Raw genomic sequence first — 17,979 nt, 5'->3', positions numbered from 1 at the left:
ACTTACTTACTTTTGCTTTTGTTTCCTTTGCTTTTGGTGTCAAATTCAAAAACATCATTGCCATGATGATTCATTTTAGTGTATTGAACCAGCCTTGCACTCCCAGGATAATGCCCACTTGGTCATGGTACATTATTTTTTGTATATATTGCTGGGTTCAATTTATTAATATTTTGTAGGGGATTTTTACACTTACGTTCACGAGAAATATTTGTCTACAGTTTTTTCTTTCCTGTACTGTCTTTGTTCAGTTTCGATATCACGGTAATGTTGGCCCCATAAAGTGAGTTGGGGAGGGTTCTCTCTTCTATTTTCCGGGAAAGACTGTGTAGAATTGCTGTTATTTCTTACCTAGATGTTGTGCATAACTTGCCATTCTCTATGGAGAACCTTATTATGTTTGTGTTAGCAGCCAGTGTACCCAGTTGTTCACTGTGGTTCACTATGGTTCCAGTGTCAGTAGAGTCTTCATGGCCTTTGCAGTCCTCTTCTGTTATGTCCCACACATGCACCATCAGTGTCAGTCTGACACCTGCATTGTCATCTATGTACTAGTTCAATTCTCAACCTGTTCTGTAAGATAATTAGCATCCGATTCATGTACGCACACTAGGGGCTGAACCCAGTTTTTAAGCAACTTATGAGATTACTTTCCCAAGCCCTTTTTCTCCATGATCTCCTTGATACTTTCTGGTTCTCTGGAGCTACCTCTTTTCATCCTCCAGCCACAAATTTGGGATTTAGTTATCCCAGTCTGCTACATATGCCTCCAGGAACAAGCAGCTTGAGGACCAGGGGGAAAAATGAAAATCACCACCAGTTTGATGGTACTTTGAATTCTGGTCCTCTTACCCAATCTTCATGCTACTGTTGATTTTTTGAATTTCTCAAATAGCTTTTGCATTCACTCTGTCCAGGAGTAATGGCTACATTCAGTGGGAGAACTGAATGAGTCTTTTACTTCATCTTACCCAGAATAGAATATATGGCCTCTATATTTTGAAAGAGTTGTCTGTTTTGGTTTTTTAAATTCTGAAAAGTAGAGGTGCTATGGTAGATCGAAAAATATCTTTGAATCCTGAAAAACTTAGTTCCAACCCTGGCTCTATAATTCAACTTTCTTGAGCCTCTGTGTCTTCATGTGTAAATGGGGTCTATGTCGTGGGTTCCCAAGATCACCCTCAGGTTTGATGATTTGCTAGAAGGACTCACAGGACCCAGATGTATAAAATCTGTATGTGCCTCACAAAAGGATACAGATTAAAACCAGCAGAGGGAAAAGGTACAGGGGGTGTAGTCCAGAAAGAGCCAACAAGGCTTCCAGTTGTTTTCTTTTTCTGGAGGCCCTATAGACAGCTCCTAATTCTCCCAACAACAAAACAATATGGCAATGTGACATCATGAGCAAAGTGTTGCCAACCAGGGTATCCAAGCTTTGGTGTCAGGGTTTTTACTGGTCTGCAGCAAAATATTATTCTGACAATACAGTAGATACAGAAAAAAGGTTGTGATTTGGGACACATTTTAAGAAACCAGGCTAAGAGTATGGGGGTGCTCCTTGATGCACAGGTCTAGGATAGCTAAATCTAAGCAATGAGGAGAGAGGTGATGGGAGAGAGATGCTTGTCCGAGGATAAATACAACAGGATAGCATTTAATAAATGTCAGGATGGCCAAATCCCAGCATAACATGAGGCTTGACAAATAATCTGATGAAGACTTAAAAGGTCATTTTTAGCTACATTCAGAGTTTGAAGAAACAGGCTTCTGGTTTGGGGAAGAAAGCATTGGTGTTAAGAGACGGCGAAAAGAAAGCAAAATTCTTCATCCTCTATAATGTTCCCATCTTCTGTCTGAATTGGGAAGGACTTGTAGTTGTCCTTTTGAAAACCAAGAAGGTCAAAAGAGAGATATCAGAAAATTAGAAATGAGCAAATATGCACATTTTTTAGAAGTGAGGGAAAAAGTAGATTTGGGAAACTATAGAATTTGAGATCGATATAAATCCAAGTTAAAATTCTAGAAAAGAGTATTCAGAATAGGGGCGCCTGGGTGGCACAGCGGTTAAGCATCTGCCTTCGGCTCAGGGCGTGATCCCGGCGTTCTGGGTTCGAGCCCCACATCAGGCTCCTCCTCTATGAGCCTGCTTCTTCCTCTCCCACTCCCCCTGCTTGTGTTCCCTCTCTCGCTGGCTGTCTCTATCTCTGTCGAATAAATAAATAAAATCTTAAAAAAAAAAAAAAGAGTATTCAGAATAGCTTGTGAGCAATTAGAAAAGAGATGGTCACTAGGAGCCTAATCTGTGTTCACTGTGGCTAAGCCTTCCTAAACGAATCTCATTTCCTTTCTTAATCAGGTTACTAGAAGAGAAAATCTGGGGAAATTGGTGTATCTTGATTTTAGCCAACACTTTGCCAGACTCTCAGGATATCCTTATGGACAAGCCAGAGACATGAGTTAGATTACATCCCAGTTAAAGATTGAGGAGGGGTGGAGAATGAGGTAGGGATATTCCTGCCCCCTGCCTGCCTCCCTGTGGGGTCACCATGGGATTTCTGTGTTCCTAGGCTGAAGGTCACAGCTCCTCTTAAGAAGTCTCTGGCTGTACATCTCTCTCTTCCGGGATCCCGTAGCCACTCCCTGCCCTCCTCCCTTGAAACCTAGAGCTGGTAGCAGTTCCAGACATACTAGCTCTGGGGTACTGCACTATCCCTTGTGGTTCTCCTACAACTTGTCCACCCCTTTATGAAAATAATTTCTTGAACTCTTCTTGAAGCATCCTAATGTGAATATGTCATCTGTTTCTTGGTTGTACCTTGACTGACACAGGATTCTGGATTGAGTGAGAAAATGAGTTAGATTATTTCAAAAAATACTTCTATTCTGTGGCTCTGGATTTCTTCTCACTGACCTTATATGTTTATAGACCCAGGAGTGATGAGAATTAACTTTCTATACCTAGGAATCCTCAGTAAGTATTTTTTAGTAGATATGAAGTTCACCTAGAGACTTGTGGTGCAGTTAAGCCACGTAATCTATACGATTTATTATTTTTGTAAGAATTCATGTTATCAGGGTGTATGACAGTATTTTTCAGTTGCTCTCACGACGTCCGCAGGGTCAGCCAACATCTTTACTGCCGTTATATAAAAGGGCCAAAGGAAGCTTACACTAGCCAAGCAGAATGTTGGCAAGGTGGTAAAAGCGCCATAATTAATCTTAAATATCTCTCATAGACAAGCTACTAAGCCATACTGTGACCCTTTCTGGGAAGATTGAACAGTTGAGGCTCTCCATAATGATGCTAGTTCAACGGTGTCCCAGAACCTCAGAAAAGGAAGAGCCCATGTAGTCTACATGACTTCAAACTGTGTTATTTCAGAGTCTCGTGGGCCATAGAAAACATACTGTCTTCTGGCAATGCAGATCATTTCCATTTGACTCTGAATTGAGGGTTTTGTTATTGTCACTTGGGTGGACTTTACATAATCTGACTTCTGAAGAGTCATCGTCTTTTAGAGATACACAGTGAAAAGCTTATAGATGAAAAGCTTATAGATGAAAAAGCTTTGCTTCACAGTAATACAGAAAGGGTGGGAGAGAGATAAAACAAGATTGGCCACGAGTGGATGGTTGTGGAAACTGGGTGATGAGGACGTGGAAGGACATTCTACTCTTCTCTCGGCTTTTGTATGATTTTCAAATGATTGAATATTAAAAACTAAATAGTTAATTAAAAAGTTGCTGCTTGATACAGGAAAATTCATTTATTATTGCTCGATGCCACTGATGTCATGAAGGAGTTCTGTGGGTACGTTTCAGGAGTATAATAGGAAAAACATATTGAAACAAATGTAAACGAGGAATGCTATTTTTATGAAAGTTTCATGAAATAGGGCTCAATGGAAAATATCAAGATGATGTTCAGAATGTCCGTTCAGAATATCCTTTCATGAATTGAGAAGGAAATCAAACAAAAATACTACATCGTGTTTTAAAAAATACTATATATGGATTTTGCTTCTAAATAATCTGGGCTGAGGGAAAACGGGGTGAGGTTACAGGTCAAGTAAGATTGACCATCAGTTAATATTTGTGGAACTGGGGGAATGACCATATGGCAGTTCACTATGCTATTCTGTCTATTTTTATATATGCTTTATGTGTTCTATAGAATAATTTTTTTAATGTTTTTTTATTATGTTAGTCACCATACAGTACATCCCCAGTAGAATAATTTTTAAAAATAAAACATATACTGCACATCCAAAATGTGACCATTTAGTGTTAGACAGTATTAACTTTTATGATTCAATGAAATGTAATATTATGCTATTTTCTTCTTCCTCCTTAGAGTCTGCACTTTCTAATATACCACTGTTTGTTCATTTCTCTCCTCTTCCCCCATGCCTTAGTTTTGTCTGTTACATGGAACCAAGCTGGTGTTCCAGGAGCGAGCCTGGTATCTGGAACATAAATATTTGACTCCCACGGCCAGCAGGAGGATTAGGAGTCAGGTAAGCGTCCCTGGTGTGCAGAAGAAACCCTTTATGCATTAGCTGTCAGCTCTTTGCTTTCTTAGAAAACAGTCCGGTCAATCTTTTATCGGTTTCCACTCATGGATTTTTATGCCTCTGGGACTTCATATACGTGTTTTCAGTGCCTACCATGATCATATTACACGTCAGCGTTTAAGTGACAAGGAAATGATTCCCCGTGCATGAACTTCCCGACCTGAAAAGCAGAGGAGGGAATCAATAGCATTTTCCTTGTCTTGGCAAGAAAAAAAAATGTATCAAGTGATTTTCATTTTTCTACTTCTTACCAAAACCTATGAACTCATTCTTCATATTCAGAAAAAAAGACCTGTGGTATCGTTATGTGAGAAGTAGCAATGGAAATTCAATGTGATAGCTACAGAACAGCTGAAAATGAAGACAGAGCCAGGGCATCACCACCAAAATGCTGCTCTAAAGAAAAAAAATATATATAACAACATGATCATCCATAAAACCTATTTTCTGAGTGTTTTCTGAGGGGCCTGTCTTCCAGGCCCTCCGTTAGATGTTATAACATAAACAGGTATGTGCTCGGTCTCTGCATTCAGAGGAGTTTATGACATGAGGACACAAAACTGACTTTATTTTTTTTTATTTTTATTTTTTTTATTAATAATGATTTTTTATTATATTATGTTAGTCACCATACAGTACATCCCCGGTTTCCGATGTAAGGCTCGATGATTCATTAGTTGTGTATAACACCCAGTGCACCATGCAACACGTGCCCTCCTTACTACCCATCACCGGTCTATCCCAGTCCCCCACCCCCCTCCCCTCTGAGGCCCTCAGTTTGTTTCTCATAGTCCATAGACAAAACTGACTTTAAAAAGCAAATAACAACAAGGGAGCAGAGACTTTCCAATGAATAATTCCGGAGTTCAGAGGACAGAGATCACTTAGGAGCGAATGCCATTCTTCTATCTGACCTTCAAGAGTGGAAAATTCCCACAAAGTGGTGGTACGATTGAAGAGGGGAAATCAGTCCAGCCTTCAGACAGGGTTGGTGGTGAGTAAAATCATAGAAATGGGAGTATCTGGGACAGACATGTTAAGAAACAGCGAGAAGACCAGTTTGGCTGATGTCTCAAGTGAAAGCCTGGAGAAATCTGCAGGAGCCAGGCTGAGGTGGACACTGAAGAACCTTGGAGAGTCTTTTCCTTTTTCAGGAGAACAATGATTAGGAAGAAAAGCATATGTAAAGATGTTTCAGTTATCTGTTGCTATGTAACAAACGGCCCCAAAACTTAGTGGCTTAGAATATCCAGTTATTATTTCTCACGACTCTGCATCTGAACAGGGCTCCGCTGGATGGTTCTCCTGCTGCCCATGGTGTCCATAGGGGCTGGTGGCTGCTTCACTCTCATGATGGTCACCTCAGCTGGGGTCACAGGATCATCTGGGGGGTGCTGGGCAATTGTCTCCTTTGGAGTGGCCGATGTGGGCTTCCTCACAGCATGGTAGCGTCAGGAGGGCTGACTGTTTTCCCTGATGACTGGCTTCCAGAGAGGAAGTGGAAGACGCCAGTCATCTCAAGACTTGGCCCACTGCCAACATACTGTTACATCAGCCACATTCTGTTGGCCCCAGGGAGTCCCAAGGCCAGCATAGATTCGGGCAAGAGAAGAGACTTCACCTCGCATTGTGAGAAGCAGCGTGCCCATGGAGGGAAGGAAAACTTGATGGCAGCTATCTTTGGACACTGACTACCTTCCACAAAGAAAATGCCCACTTTGGGGAGAGGAAAAAAGAATATTTTTAATTTAGAAAAAGAGAGCTGCAAGAAGGAAGATTTTAAATCCATGTGATTAGGTATTTCAGTGATATAGATGAGATAATAACTATATCAAAAGAATGTTGAGTAAAGAACCCAACTTTCACATACAACATTGAGTACTCTGTATTCTATTAGTGCACCATGCTTGCCACATTTTTCATTTACTAGATACTTGTAGCAGCCTGGGAGATAAGCAGGGAACAGGCAGACATTTTGGAACAAACTGTCTGTGGGGCTACGTGTGAGTTGCTGAGACCTATAGGACATCTCAAGGCCTTCTATTGCAGATCTCAGTGCTGCCAGCCATGAGCACTCACCCCTCCTCTGGGCTTTCCCAATATTCCCAGAGGGAAGAGTGTAGTGCAGCTGGCACAAATGCTTCCCTTCTTGCTTCTGCCACACCCCTTTGTAAGGATTTCAAGGTTTCAGAAATGTTACTAGTAGCTTCTTTTCGCTAAAATGTCTGGGGCCCTTGGCCAATTAGAGGTGCTTAACAGGAGTGGGCTTGTGAAAGGGTGAAAAGGGGACAGGGATGGTGGATATTACTGAAACTGATCTAGATGCTTTCACGTGATAATTCTTTAAGTTTACTGATTCTTTCTTTCTTTCGGTGCTTCTAATGTGCTGGTTAATTCATCCCCTAAATTTTTGATCCTGTTTGTTAGGATTTTTATCTTAAAAAATATTTTTTTGTTTTCTGTTTTATATCAACTATATAATTTTAGTTTCTTATCCCCTAAAGATATATTCAATTTTGTCTTTGATTTCTTGATGCACTGAAGCATAGGTATTTTATAGTCTATAGCTAATAATCCCAATATCTTAAGACTTTACCAGTCTATTTCTTTTTGTCTGTTATTTCTGCTTTCTGTATAGTTATCTTTTAATATGTGCTGGTCATTGTTACTGAAAAATGTTTTGTGAGATTTACATAAAGGCCAAATTGAAGGCACCTTCTTCCCCTTATAAAGCATCTGAAGGTGCTCTCAGTTTAAGACCCAACTTAAATCAAACTCAAGACTTGAGGTTTCCTGTAAGACTCAGAGAGTTCAAATAAGAGCAGTAATTCCTTCACCCTCTCCCAAGGTCATAGCTGTTTGGTATCCAGCTTATTGTAGCAAGGGTCTCTATTAAATTTCTTGCCTAGTGCTGGCCCTGGTTTTGACTGTCATCACCCCTACTGCCACCCCAGCCACCATGAAGCTGTCAAAGTGAAAATTCAAAATTGCTGGAAATGGCATTGCTTTCAGGGTAAATGCTACTTTCTTGATTATTTTCTTTGGTTCCTGCTTTCCCATAATTTTTGCCATTATTATTTTGCCAGATCATTGGTACTTTGAGGAGGATGCCTATATTTTCTCTAAGAATTTTGGTTGTTTTCAGCAGAATAGTTGGGGGGAAAATCTAGCTCTTTAGTATCAGAAAAAGGAAGTTCCTTCAATGTTACACCGCTTGACCCCACAACAGCCCTTTACGTCATTTTCATTATCCTTACACGTAGATGAGGAAATGGAAACCCAACATGGCAAAATAACTTGCCCAATGTAACACAGCTAGTGAAAACCCACATTTCTCTGACTCTAAACATTTTCATTTATTTTATTTGTATAAAAATCAACATTAGCTAGAAACTACAAGTACACCCAGTGTCCACTTCTTGGTTTCTAATACCATTTTCCATTAAAAGGAAGCAGAGTTCTTGGAGAAACGGTTGATTCTAGGACTGGGGCAATGAATATACAAGATGAGCCTGGGACATCTTTCAGTGCTAGAAAGTGAGAAAGTGCTCCAAACACAAACAAAAACAAAATAGCCCGCGATTCTGGGGTTATGCCAAAGGGACACTGGAAGGAGCTAACAGAAAGAGCTCCTAATGGCCAAAGCTGGAACAATCTGAGCAACAAAATAAATAATGCAGCATTGGATTATAACCCAAAGTGTAAAATAATTAAACAGAAGGCTATAATGATATAAATAAATGATTAAACAGATCCATAAATGGGGTAAAAGAGACCAGTCTTTCTTACTAATGTATGTAGATTCTTCCCCCTTCCCCCTTCCCTTCCCGTGTGGGTTGGACTCGGTGATTTTCTTTTATTTTAAAGAACAGAGCATTGAAAGGGAAAACAGTTACTTTACAGTGGAGCAATCTGGCAGATCCCACCTTAACCAAGTGCACAAGGCGAATACCACCAGTAATAAGTTGCGTTGATGACATTCACTTGTGATATTGTACGGTGAGAAGAGCATTTCGCTCTTCCCCCAAATCCATAACCCCAGTCCAACCCCGAGGGAAAAAAAAGTCAGACTGAACCAGATGGAGGGACGGCCTACATAAGACCTATGCAGCCTTCCTCAAACTGCCAGTGCGTGCAACACAAGGAAAAACTAAGAAATCAACCCAGACCAGAGGAGACCAGGAGACATGATGACTAAATGCAGTGCGGTGTGCTGGATTGAGTCCTGGAAGAGAAAAAGGACATTAGTAGAAAAACTGGTGAAATCTGAATAAATCTATAGTGAGTTAATCTTAATGTACCAATATCGACTTCTTAGTTTTTACAATGGACCATAGTTACATTAGGTGTTAAGAGAAGAATTAGAAGAAACTGGGTGAAGGATGTATGGGAACTCTGTGTATTATCTTTGGAACTTTTCCATATATCTAGAAGTATTCCAGAATAAAAAGTTTATTTTTTTAATGTTTTTTTATTATATTATGTTAGTCACCATACAGTACATCCCTGGTTTCTGATGCAAAGTTCGATGATTCATTAGTTGCGTATAACACCCAGTGCACCATGCAATACGTGCCCTCCTTACTACCCAAAATAAAAAGTTTATTAAGAAAAAGAAAGCATCAGGGAGTAGTAATCAGCCTGGGCGGATTGTAAATAATAAAACTGCAGAACACCCAGGAGTTATGCTGAAACTCTAGGCTAATAATAATTAGCAATGCATATATTTATGCTAAAAGAAAACAAATTTAATTTCATTCTCATAATTAAACAACTGCCCAAGATCCTAGCTGAGCGTGGAAACCGAACTCCTAATCCCAAATGGAGATGGATTAAGCAACATCCTGCTTGTGTGCATGGAACACTACAAGACCTGAGTTCAAAAGCTTCACAGAGGTCTGCCTGATGTCCTAGAGGGAGTAGAATCCATCCACATATTGCAAAGGCAGCACAAGTGCCCTGTTGTCCAACTGAAGCCCACAGGAATGGGGGTTGGGTTGGGGTTTGTTTTCTTTTTTAAACTCCAGCCTCTCCCCTACTGCCCTTCCTAGCTGGGATAACTAGCTCCTCTCTTTTGTCTGGAACTTGACTGTTGACAGAGCTCATCCACATTCATTATCCTGTGTAATCCCCACAAGGCCCCCCCCCCCGCCCCCCCCCCCTGTTAGTGTGAATAGCTGTTAATCCACTTGATGGATTGGGAGTCTAAGACTGATTGGTTGCTGATTTAAGGAGTGGTAAAGGTGAGGCTTTGGGCTCTAGACCACTGCTGTTCTCAGGTTCCCAGGCCTGAATTGTAGGATGAATCGGCTCCACCTTTATGCCCTCAAAGTAGGTAGGGCCTTGGCTCAAAGGCAGTCCCATGGCAGTGCCCCCAGGGCTCCATTGTAACAAGGCCCCTAAGTAAAAGACTTCTGTTCCCTTTTCATTAGGTACTTTTTGCAGGGGTACAGAAAGAACAATTGCACAATTGTGTGCTTTGTTCTTGGAAAATTTAGTGTCCCGGCATTATCTTGTTTCATTCTTCATTAACCTAGACATTTGTATTTATTTTGCTTCAGATAATTATCAGCATGAGGGAGTAACAATCAGCCAAGGCTCATTTTAAGAAGGCAAGCCTTTCAAAATAAGCTAACAGTTAATAACTGTGTGTCTCCATTAAAACCAACTTCATTTTGCTTAAAAAAAAAAAAAAGACAAAACAAAACAAAAATTTCAACCTCTTAAAATAATGTACTTTATTGCAAATGGCCTGAATCTTCTACTTTTTATTCCAACCCTTAAAGTAAATTTCAGTTTTAGATAGAGTAGCCTCATTTTTCTCATTGAAGTGTGGAACTCCTGGGCCCAGCTGTCCTGCTCTGTCAGGGCCCACCAGCACTGGAACAGTGACTCTTGGTGACATACAAAGAAGAAGCAAGTATGTAGACATGTGGTCAGCTCATGCCAAGAAATCGACACAGGGGGAAGCTTTAAAGTTTATGTGTGTTGAGAGAACCACAGCCCAGCTGTGGGTTGCAGATCAAAAAAGACCCTATTCAGTGTGGTGAAAATAATACTCAGCAAAATGTTGAATCAGGTTCTATTTCCTGCCCCAAGCCCAAATAACGGAACCACGTGAGAAAGCATATTATAAAGGATCTGCAGGGAGGTCGGGGAGGACTGCATAACCCAACCCAGAGGTAAGGAGGGCCACACTTTGTACCTTCCAGAGGTTATGGGAGATTGCCTGTAAGAGTAACAATGTGAAAAACCAAAAATTCATGCAGGAAGAGAGAAAATAAATACTAATCATGACCATGTCCAAGCAATCTTGACACCCCTCTCCAGTATTTGATCATATTACACCCTAATGTTGCCTTAATGTCCTATTTGAGTCATGACCTGTCAGTTTCTTCCTAAGTGCACAGTTTCTGCTGGAGCAACAGATGCCTAGCACCTCGTTCCATCTGAGTCGTTCTCCCATGCCTTGAAGACTGTTTTCATTTTAGTGTGCCCACTGATGTGCTAGGGTGAAGCCCAGATTCACCAGGACAAGTCTCAGTCCTCTCCTATACCCTGGCCAGCAAATGGACCCAAGAACAGACCCAACCCCCAGTAGACTTTGTATGCTCCACTGAAAGGAACCCACCTTTCTCTCCCTGAGGGACAGCTGCTCAGGGACCCCATGGCAGCAAGGAAGCCATGGGGAGACTGTTGATGGCAAGTGACCTCTTAGCTGTATCTGTTCAAGCCTATAACACACACTAAGGTTTGGATTTTAGTTTCAGTTTAGCCAGTCAAATGGTTGAATCATCAAGGGGGAAGAACGTTCAAGCCCATGGATGAATGGGTCATTCAAGTAGTTCAGATGTACCACATTGATTTCAGTGACACATTGATTTATTCTTAGGAAATGTGGCTTGGACTAAGAATGTGCGAAGTGTGGCAGACACCAGACCCCAAAAGCCAAGACGCTACTTGGCCCCTTGGAATTTAGAGGATGGGTCACGCTCATTTGCTATTTTGAACTAAGTGTAGAATATAAATTCAGTCATTGCCTTGTGGCCAAAAGGCTTGGGGTAGAAGAAACAAAACAGGAAGAAAACTTAGGGAGGAGTTCCAAGCTGGAAAGATGGTGTTCGTATGTTAGTCCTTCTCCTCAGATCTCAGCTTCAAAAACATGTACATCCTACCTGTACTCTTGAGGCTTAGAAACAGTGTACATGCCCTTCACCTCCTACAAATGCAGTAGGGCTGCTTTCCGTGCTGCTGCTCTTAAAGGTTGCTTTTTAATGGACACTCGGATATCTTATTCTGTTTCCCTTTTGCCAAACCACCTGGATCAAGGCAACTTCAGATGCTCAGATACCAGAGTCAAATGCAATGTGAACTGGGGTTTTAGGCACAGGATGTTAACAACGCACTTGGACCAGGAAAGAGAGGTTGGGTTTCTCAGTTCCTTGGCCTCATTTATTACCCACAGACTCTTGCTTTTCCTTGTAAGGATTTGAGAAGGAATCTTTGGTTCCCTCACCCCTGTCCCACCCACCCAGCAAGGCCCATCTGACTTGGCCACCGTAAGCAAATGATGAGGTTATGACACCTGGTTGTGTCCTTTAGGCTGAGTGGAGAAGCTAGTGTGGAGTGCAACCCCGAGCACCCATTCTATCAGGGTGAGGAGGGCCATCTCCTGTTTGGTGGCTTCAGTCAAGAAGCTGGGTATTATGAAATGATAGCACAATGGAGTGGTCGTACAGGGAATGCAACTGAGTCAAATTGTAAAGTCTTTGTAGATTCAAAAGCATCCCCAGACTGTTTTTAACTTCCTTTCACTTCTGTAGGACCCCCTGGTTCACCTCCAGGAGACAGCAGGGGCCAACTAGAATGTGAATGCATCCTGGTCCACCTTCTCTTTCCAGACCCAAGAACTCAAACAGGGAGAGAGGAAAAATAGCAGTACCAACAGAGTGCCACTAAGAAAGTAGGAAATCTCCTTTCCCTTCCCCCTCCCCTTTATCCCTGGCCAAGCCTGTTCTTCAGCAGCATAAAATATGTTGTTGAACTATAAATGTAGGCCACTCAACTGAGGTTAAGAAAATATAAGTGGGGTTTGATTTCTTCCATTTGGCCAGAGACCCTGAGGTCACCACTCCTAGCATCCTGGTTTCCGCATGGCAACCACCTGGTCAACCCTCATGCTTTGCCCCATAGTACAGCTTTGTTTATCTGGAGAAGGCACTGGGATCATCCATTCTTTCCTTCATTCAAGGATAACTTGTTAGAACCACAGAAGAGAACAGCTTATTTTGCTGAGCTCCAGCCTCTGAGCTCTTCTGGCAGCTGCTTTATCCTGGGGTGATCCTTGAAATGCTGGCTAACTGGGGCATCCTTCATGAAATTCTCTGGGTTCATCCACTTACCCCAGGATGCACAGCAAGAATTTTCCACTGGTGAAATTGGTTCCTAAAAGTAGCTGTGTTACACCAAAAAGACCTTTCAGGAGATGGAATTGAGCTGTATCTAAACAGACTAGAGCAGACCCTGGTGCAGTTAAGGACAATGTGGGTTTTATTATGATTCCCATAATAATAAATTTTAAATGAATTACTGAACTTAAAACAGGAATGATCCCTACTATAACCGTTTTGGTAGAAATTAATATTCCGGCTAGAAATGAATATTTTTTTACAAAATAAAATGTATTTTTAGTTGAGTTTCATTTTTCCGATGCTAAGTTACATTTTTCCTTTGATTTTAGAGGCTAGGTACTGCTCTGGCCTTCTCTACTTCTTCTGTCTTCTGGGGGGCTCAGAGCACTTGGTACTTAGTAACTATACAAAGACAGTAAGTCGGGGTGGCCCCAATTTAAAGCACAGACAATGGACTGGACTCACTTGTGAGAACCCAAGGGTGTGTAGAAAACCAAGACTCTACTGTGGGCTCCTCCCCTGGAGAGCTAGTCATTTACATCACAGAACTACCAGGCATTAATTCTATAACCAAATTGGCTATTGCTGAGACAGTGTAAGAAAAATATCCAGCTCAAGTGTGTAACTTTTTGCAGGGTCTTTTGGGATACAGGTGATCTATTTCTTAATCTGGATGATGGTTACATGAGTATGTTCGTTTTGTGTTAATTTAGCAAGCTAGAACATACTCGTCATTTGTATCTCTGCATGTCCATTATGCTCCAACCAAAAAGAATAAAAAGAAAGAATCTTCTGTTGTGCTTATATAAAACCTTTTGTTAAAACTTAATCTGAAATTTATGTTATGGTGGAGGAGGGTAATTAAGCTTTTTATTTTAAGAGAATCATAGATCCTCACGTACTTGTAGGAAATAATACAGAGAGATTTCCTATCCTTTTACCTAGTTTCCCCCAATGGTATCAGCTGCAGAACCATATTACAATATCACACCAGGATTTTGACATGGATACAGTAAATATACAGAGCTTTTTCATCACCACAGAGGTTCCTCCTGTGGCTATTTTATAGCCATGCCCTCTTTCCTTCCCTTGCCTCCCTTATAATCCTTAGCAAACATGAATATGTTCTCCATTTCTATAATTTTGTCATTCCGAGATGTCGTGTAAATGGGATCACATAATATGCAACCTTTTGGTTCTGGCTTTTTCCACCCAGGATAATTTCCTAGAAATCCATCCAAGTTGTTGCATGTGTCAGTGGTCTGTTTCTTTTTATTGCAAAGTACTATTCCGTGGAGTGAATGTAGCACAGTTTGTTAAACCATTCATTCATTGAAAGATACCTGGTCTTCTTCCAGTTTTGACCATTAGGAATAAAGCTGCTAGAAACATTCATGTATAAGTTTTGGTATGAATATAGGTTTTAATTTCTCTAGAGTGAATACCCAAGAATGCATTTGCTGGGTCTAATGGTGGGTACATGTTGATTTTTTTAAAAAAGAAATTGCCAAAACTGTTTTTCAAAGTGGCTGTAACATTTAACATTCCCACCAGCAATGTAAGAGTGATTCAGTTTCTTCATGTCCTCACCAGCATTTGGTGGTGTCACTCTTTTCTATTTTAGCTGCTCTGATAGGTATGCAGTAATATTTAATTGTGGTTTTAAATTGCATTTCCCTAATGGGTAATGATGTTGAACACTTTTTCATGTGTATATGTGCCATTTGTATATCCTCCTTATTGAAATGTCTGTTTCGGCATCTTTTGCCCCTGTTCTAATTGGTTTGTTTGGTTTTTTTTTTTTTTTTTAACTGTTGAGTTTTTGGAGTTCTTTGTATATTCTAGATACTAGTCCTTTGTCATAGCTTGTAAATATTTCTGCCTGGCCTGTCCTTCCATCTTCTTAACATGGCCTTTCTCCAGAGTAAAAGTTCTTAATTTTGATGAAATCCAGTTTATCAGTTTTCCTTTTGTACTTTTGCTGCCGTATCTCGGAACTTTTCACCTATCCCTAGGTCCTGAAGACTTCGTTCTATAGGTCTTTCCTAAATGTTTTTTACTTCTACATTTTACAATTCAGTCCATGATCCATTTTGAGTCAATTTTTGCATAAGGTAGAAGACTTAGGTTGAGATCCATTTTTTTTTTTTGGTCAAAAATGTCCAATTGCTCCAGTAATAAATAGTTTGTTGAAAGGTTATCTTTCCTCCACTGAATTGCTTTAACATCTTCGTCTAGAATCAGTTGTGCATATTTCTAAATGGTATTGCATATTTGATTTTAAGTGTCCACATGTCCATCACTAGTATTTGGAAACAATTGATTTTTATATGTTGATCTTATATCCTACAATCTTGTTGAACTTGCTTATTAATTCTAGGAGTTCTTGCAAATTCCTTGGAATTTTCTCTTTTTTAAAGATTTATTTATTTGAGAGGGAGAGAGCATGCACAAGTGGGAAGGGCAGAAGGAGAGGGAGAGGGAGTCGAGTTAAGATGGCGGAGGAGTAGGAGACACCGTTTTCAGCCGGTCCTCCGAGTCGAGCTGGATAGGTACCAGACCAGCCTAAACAACCACGGAACCAGCCTGAGACGCAGGAAGACGCATCTGGATCTCTACAAATGAACATCTCCAGCGCTGAGTATTGAGGTACGAAGCGGGGAGCCATGAAACTGTGCACAGATATCGGAAGATAAACGGAAGGGGGAGGGAGCCGCCGCGTTTGGGCGCCGGGAAGCGGTAGCCACTTGCACGGGAGAGCGGACGGGGCTCGCGGACGGCACCCGCAAAACAGCAGACTGAGACCGTGAGCCGGGTGCGCGCGCCACCAGGCATCTCGCGGAACCCCGGAATCCCGGTGCGCTCACTGGATCCAGACTGAGACCGGGAGCTTCCGGAGCGCGCGCGGGGCGGCTGGCGGCGTTAGAAACACAAAGGACAGAGACGCGCCGGCCCTGGAAGTGAGGGCTGGGACGCCGGGTGTGGGGCGCACATCCCGGGACGCTGCAGGGTTGAGCAGCACCAACAGTAACGGAGTTAAAGTGGCCAGAACATTAGTAGAGAACGGGCCGCAATCCCTCTGTTCTGTGACAGAGGCTGAAATTTGGCCGCTGCTGCTCTGACTCTCAGAAGAGGCACAGCAAACCGCCAGGGAAAGCCGCCAGAGAACAAAAGCCTGGAAATACCGGCTCAAGGAGTGCCCATCCCCATCCCCCCTCGCAGGGGACGCCGAGACTCTACCCAAACAGGGCAGCCTGAGTATCGGCGCGGCAGGCCCCTCCCCCAGAACACAGAAGGCAGGCTGAAAAATCAAGAAGCCCACAACCCGGGCGCCTGGGTGGCGCAGTCATTGAGCGCCTGCCTTCGGCTTAGGGCGTGATCCCGGCGTTCCGGAAAGGAGTCCCTCATCGGGCTCCTCCGCTGGGAGCCTGCTTCTTCCTCTCCCACTCCCCTGCTTCTGTTCCCTCTCTCGCTGGTTGGCTGCCACATAAATAAATAAATAAAATCTTTAAAGAAGAAGCCCACATCCCTAAGATCCCTATAAAACAAGGGGCACGGCCTGGGACCCAGTCAATAATTTGGGCTCTGGAAACCCCGCAACCTCTCTTCATCAGAATGACAAGAAGGAGAAGCCCCCCCCCAGCAAAGAAAAGACAGTGATTCTGTGGCCTCTGCCACAGAAATAATGGATATGGATGTAACCAAATTATCAGAAATGGAATTCAGAGTAACGATGGTCAAAATGATGAGTAGAATTGAAAAAACTATTAACGAAAAGGTTACTGAGAATATAGAATCCCTAAGGACAGAAATGAGAGCAAATCTGACAGAAATTAAAAATTCTATGAGCCAAATGCAGGCAAAACTAGAGGCTCTGACGGCCAGGGTCGCAGAAGCAGAGGAACGGGTTAGTGAATTGGAGGATGGGTTAATAGAGGAAAAAATGAAAATAGAAGATGGTCTTAAAAAAATCCACGCCCACGAATGTAGGTTACGGGAGATTACTGACTCAATGAAACGATCCAATGTTAGAATCATCGGCATCCCCGAGGGGGTGGAGAAAAACAGAGGTCTAGAAGAGATATTTGAACAAATTGTAGCTGAAAACTTCCCTAATCTAGCAAGGGAAACAAACATTCGTGTCCAAGAGGCAGAGAGGACCCCTCCCAAGCTCAACCATGACAAACCTACGCCACGTCACGTCATAGTGCAATTCGCAAATATTAGATGCAAGGATATAGTATTGAAAGCGGCCAGGGCAAAGAAATTTCTCACGTACCAAGGCAAAAGCATCAGAATTATGTCAGACCTGTCTACACAGACCTGGAATGAGAGAAAGGGTTGGGGGAGCATATTTAAAGCTCTTTCAGAGAAAAACATGCAGCCAAGGATCCTTTATCCAGCAAGGCTGTCATTCAGAATTGATGGAGAAATAAAGACATTTCAGAATCGCCAGTCACTAACCAATTTCGTAACCACGAAACCAGCCCTACAGGAGATATTACGGGGGGTTCTATAAAAGTAAAAAGGCCCCAAGAGTGATACAGAACAGAAAGTCACAGCCAATACAAACAAAGACTTTACTGGCAACATGGCAACATTAAAATCATATCTCTCAGTAATCGGTCTTAATGTAAATGGTTTGAACCATCCCATAAAACGCCACAGGGTTGCAGATTGGATAAAAAGAAATGACCCATCCATTTGCTGTCTACAAGAGACTCATTTCAAACCCAAAGATGCATTCAGACTGAGAGTAAGGGGATGGAGTACCATCTTTCACGCAAATGGACCTCAAAAGAAAGCTGGGGTAGCAATTCTCATATCAGATAAATTGGATTTTAAACTACAGACTATAGTTAGAGATGCAGAAGGGCACTATATTATTCTTAAGGGAAGTATTCAACAAGTGGATATGACAATTATAAATATATATGCCCCCAACAGGGGAGCAGCAAGATACACAAGCCAACTCTTAACCAGAATAAAGAGAC

At 41.9% G+C, this 17,979-nt stretch overlaps 1 protein-coding gene across 1 annotated transcript in view; it reads left to right on the top strand.

Annotated features, from left to right (window-relative positions):
• Positions 1–17,979, top strand: part of ACOXL (acyl-CoA oxidase like) — a 306,567-nt gene that overhangs the window by 269,314 nt on the left and 19,274 nt on the right. The window contains exon 17 of the mRNA XM_045808789.2: positions 4,416–4,517. Coding sequence (XP_045664745.2) covers positions 4,416–4,517 — 102 coding nt within the window. The remainder of the gene's footprint in view (positions 1–4,415; positions 4,518–17,979) is intronic.

This window comes from Ursus americanus, chromosome 7, assembly GCF_024610735.1.
Source record: "Ursus americanus isolate L20-20 chromosome 7, mUrsAme1.1.p, whole genome shotgun sequence".
NCBI lineage: Eukaryota > Metazoa > Chordata > Mammalia > Carnivora > Ursidae > Ursus > Ursus americanus.
Note: the sequence above shows the minus strand (reverse complement) of the source record. Positions and strands in the feature narration are given on the sequence as shown.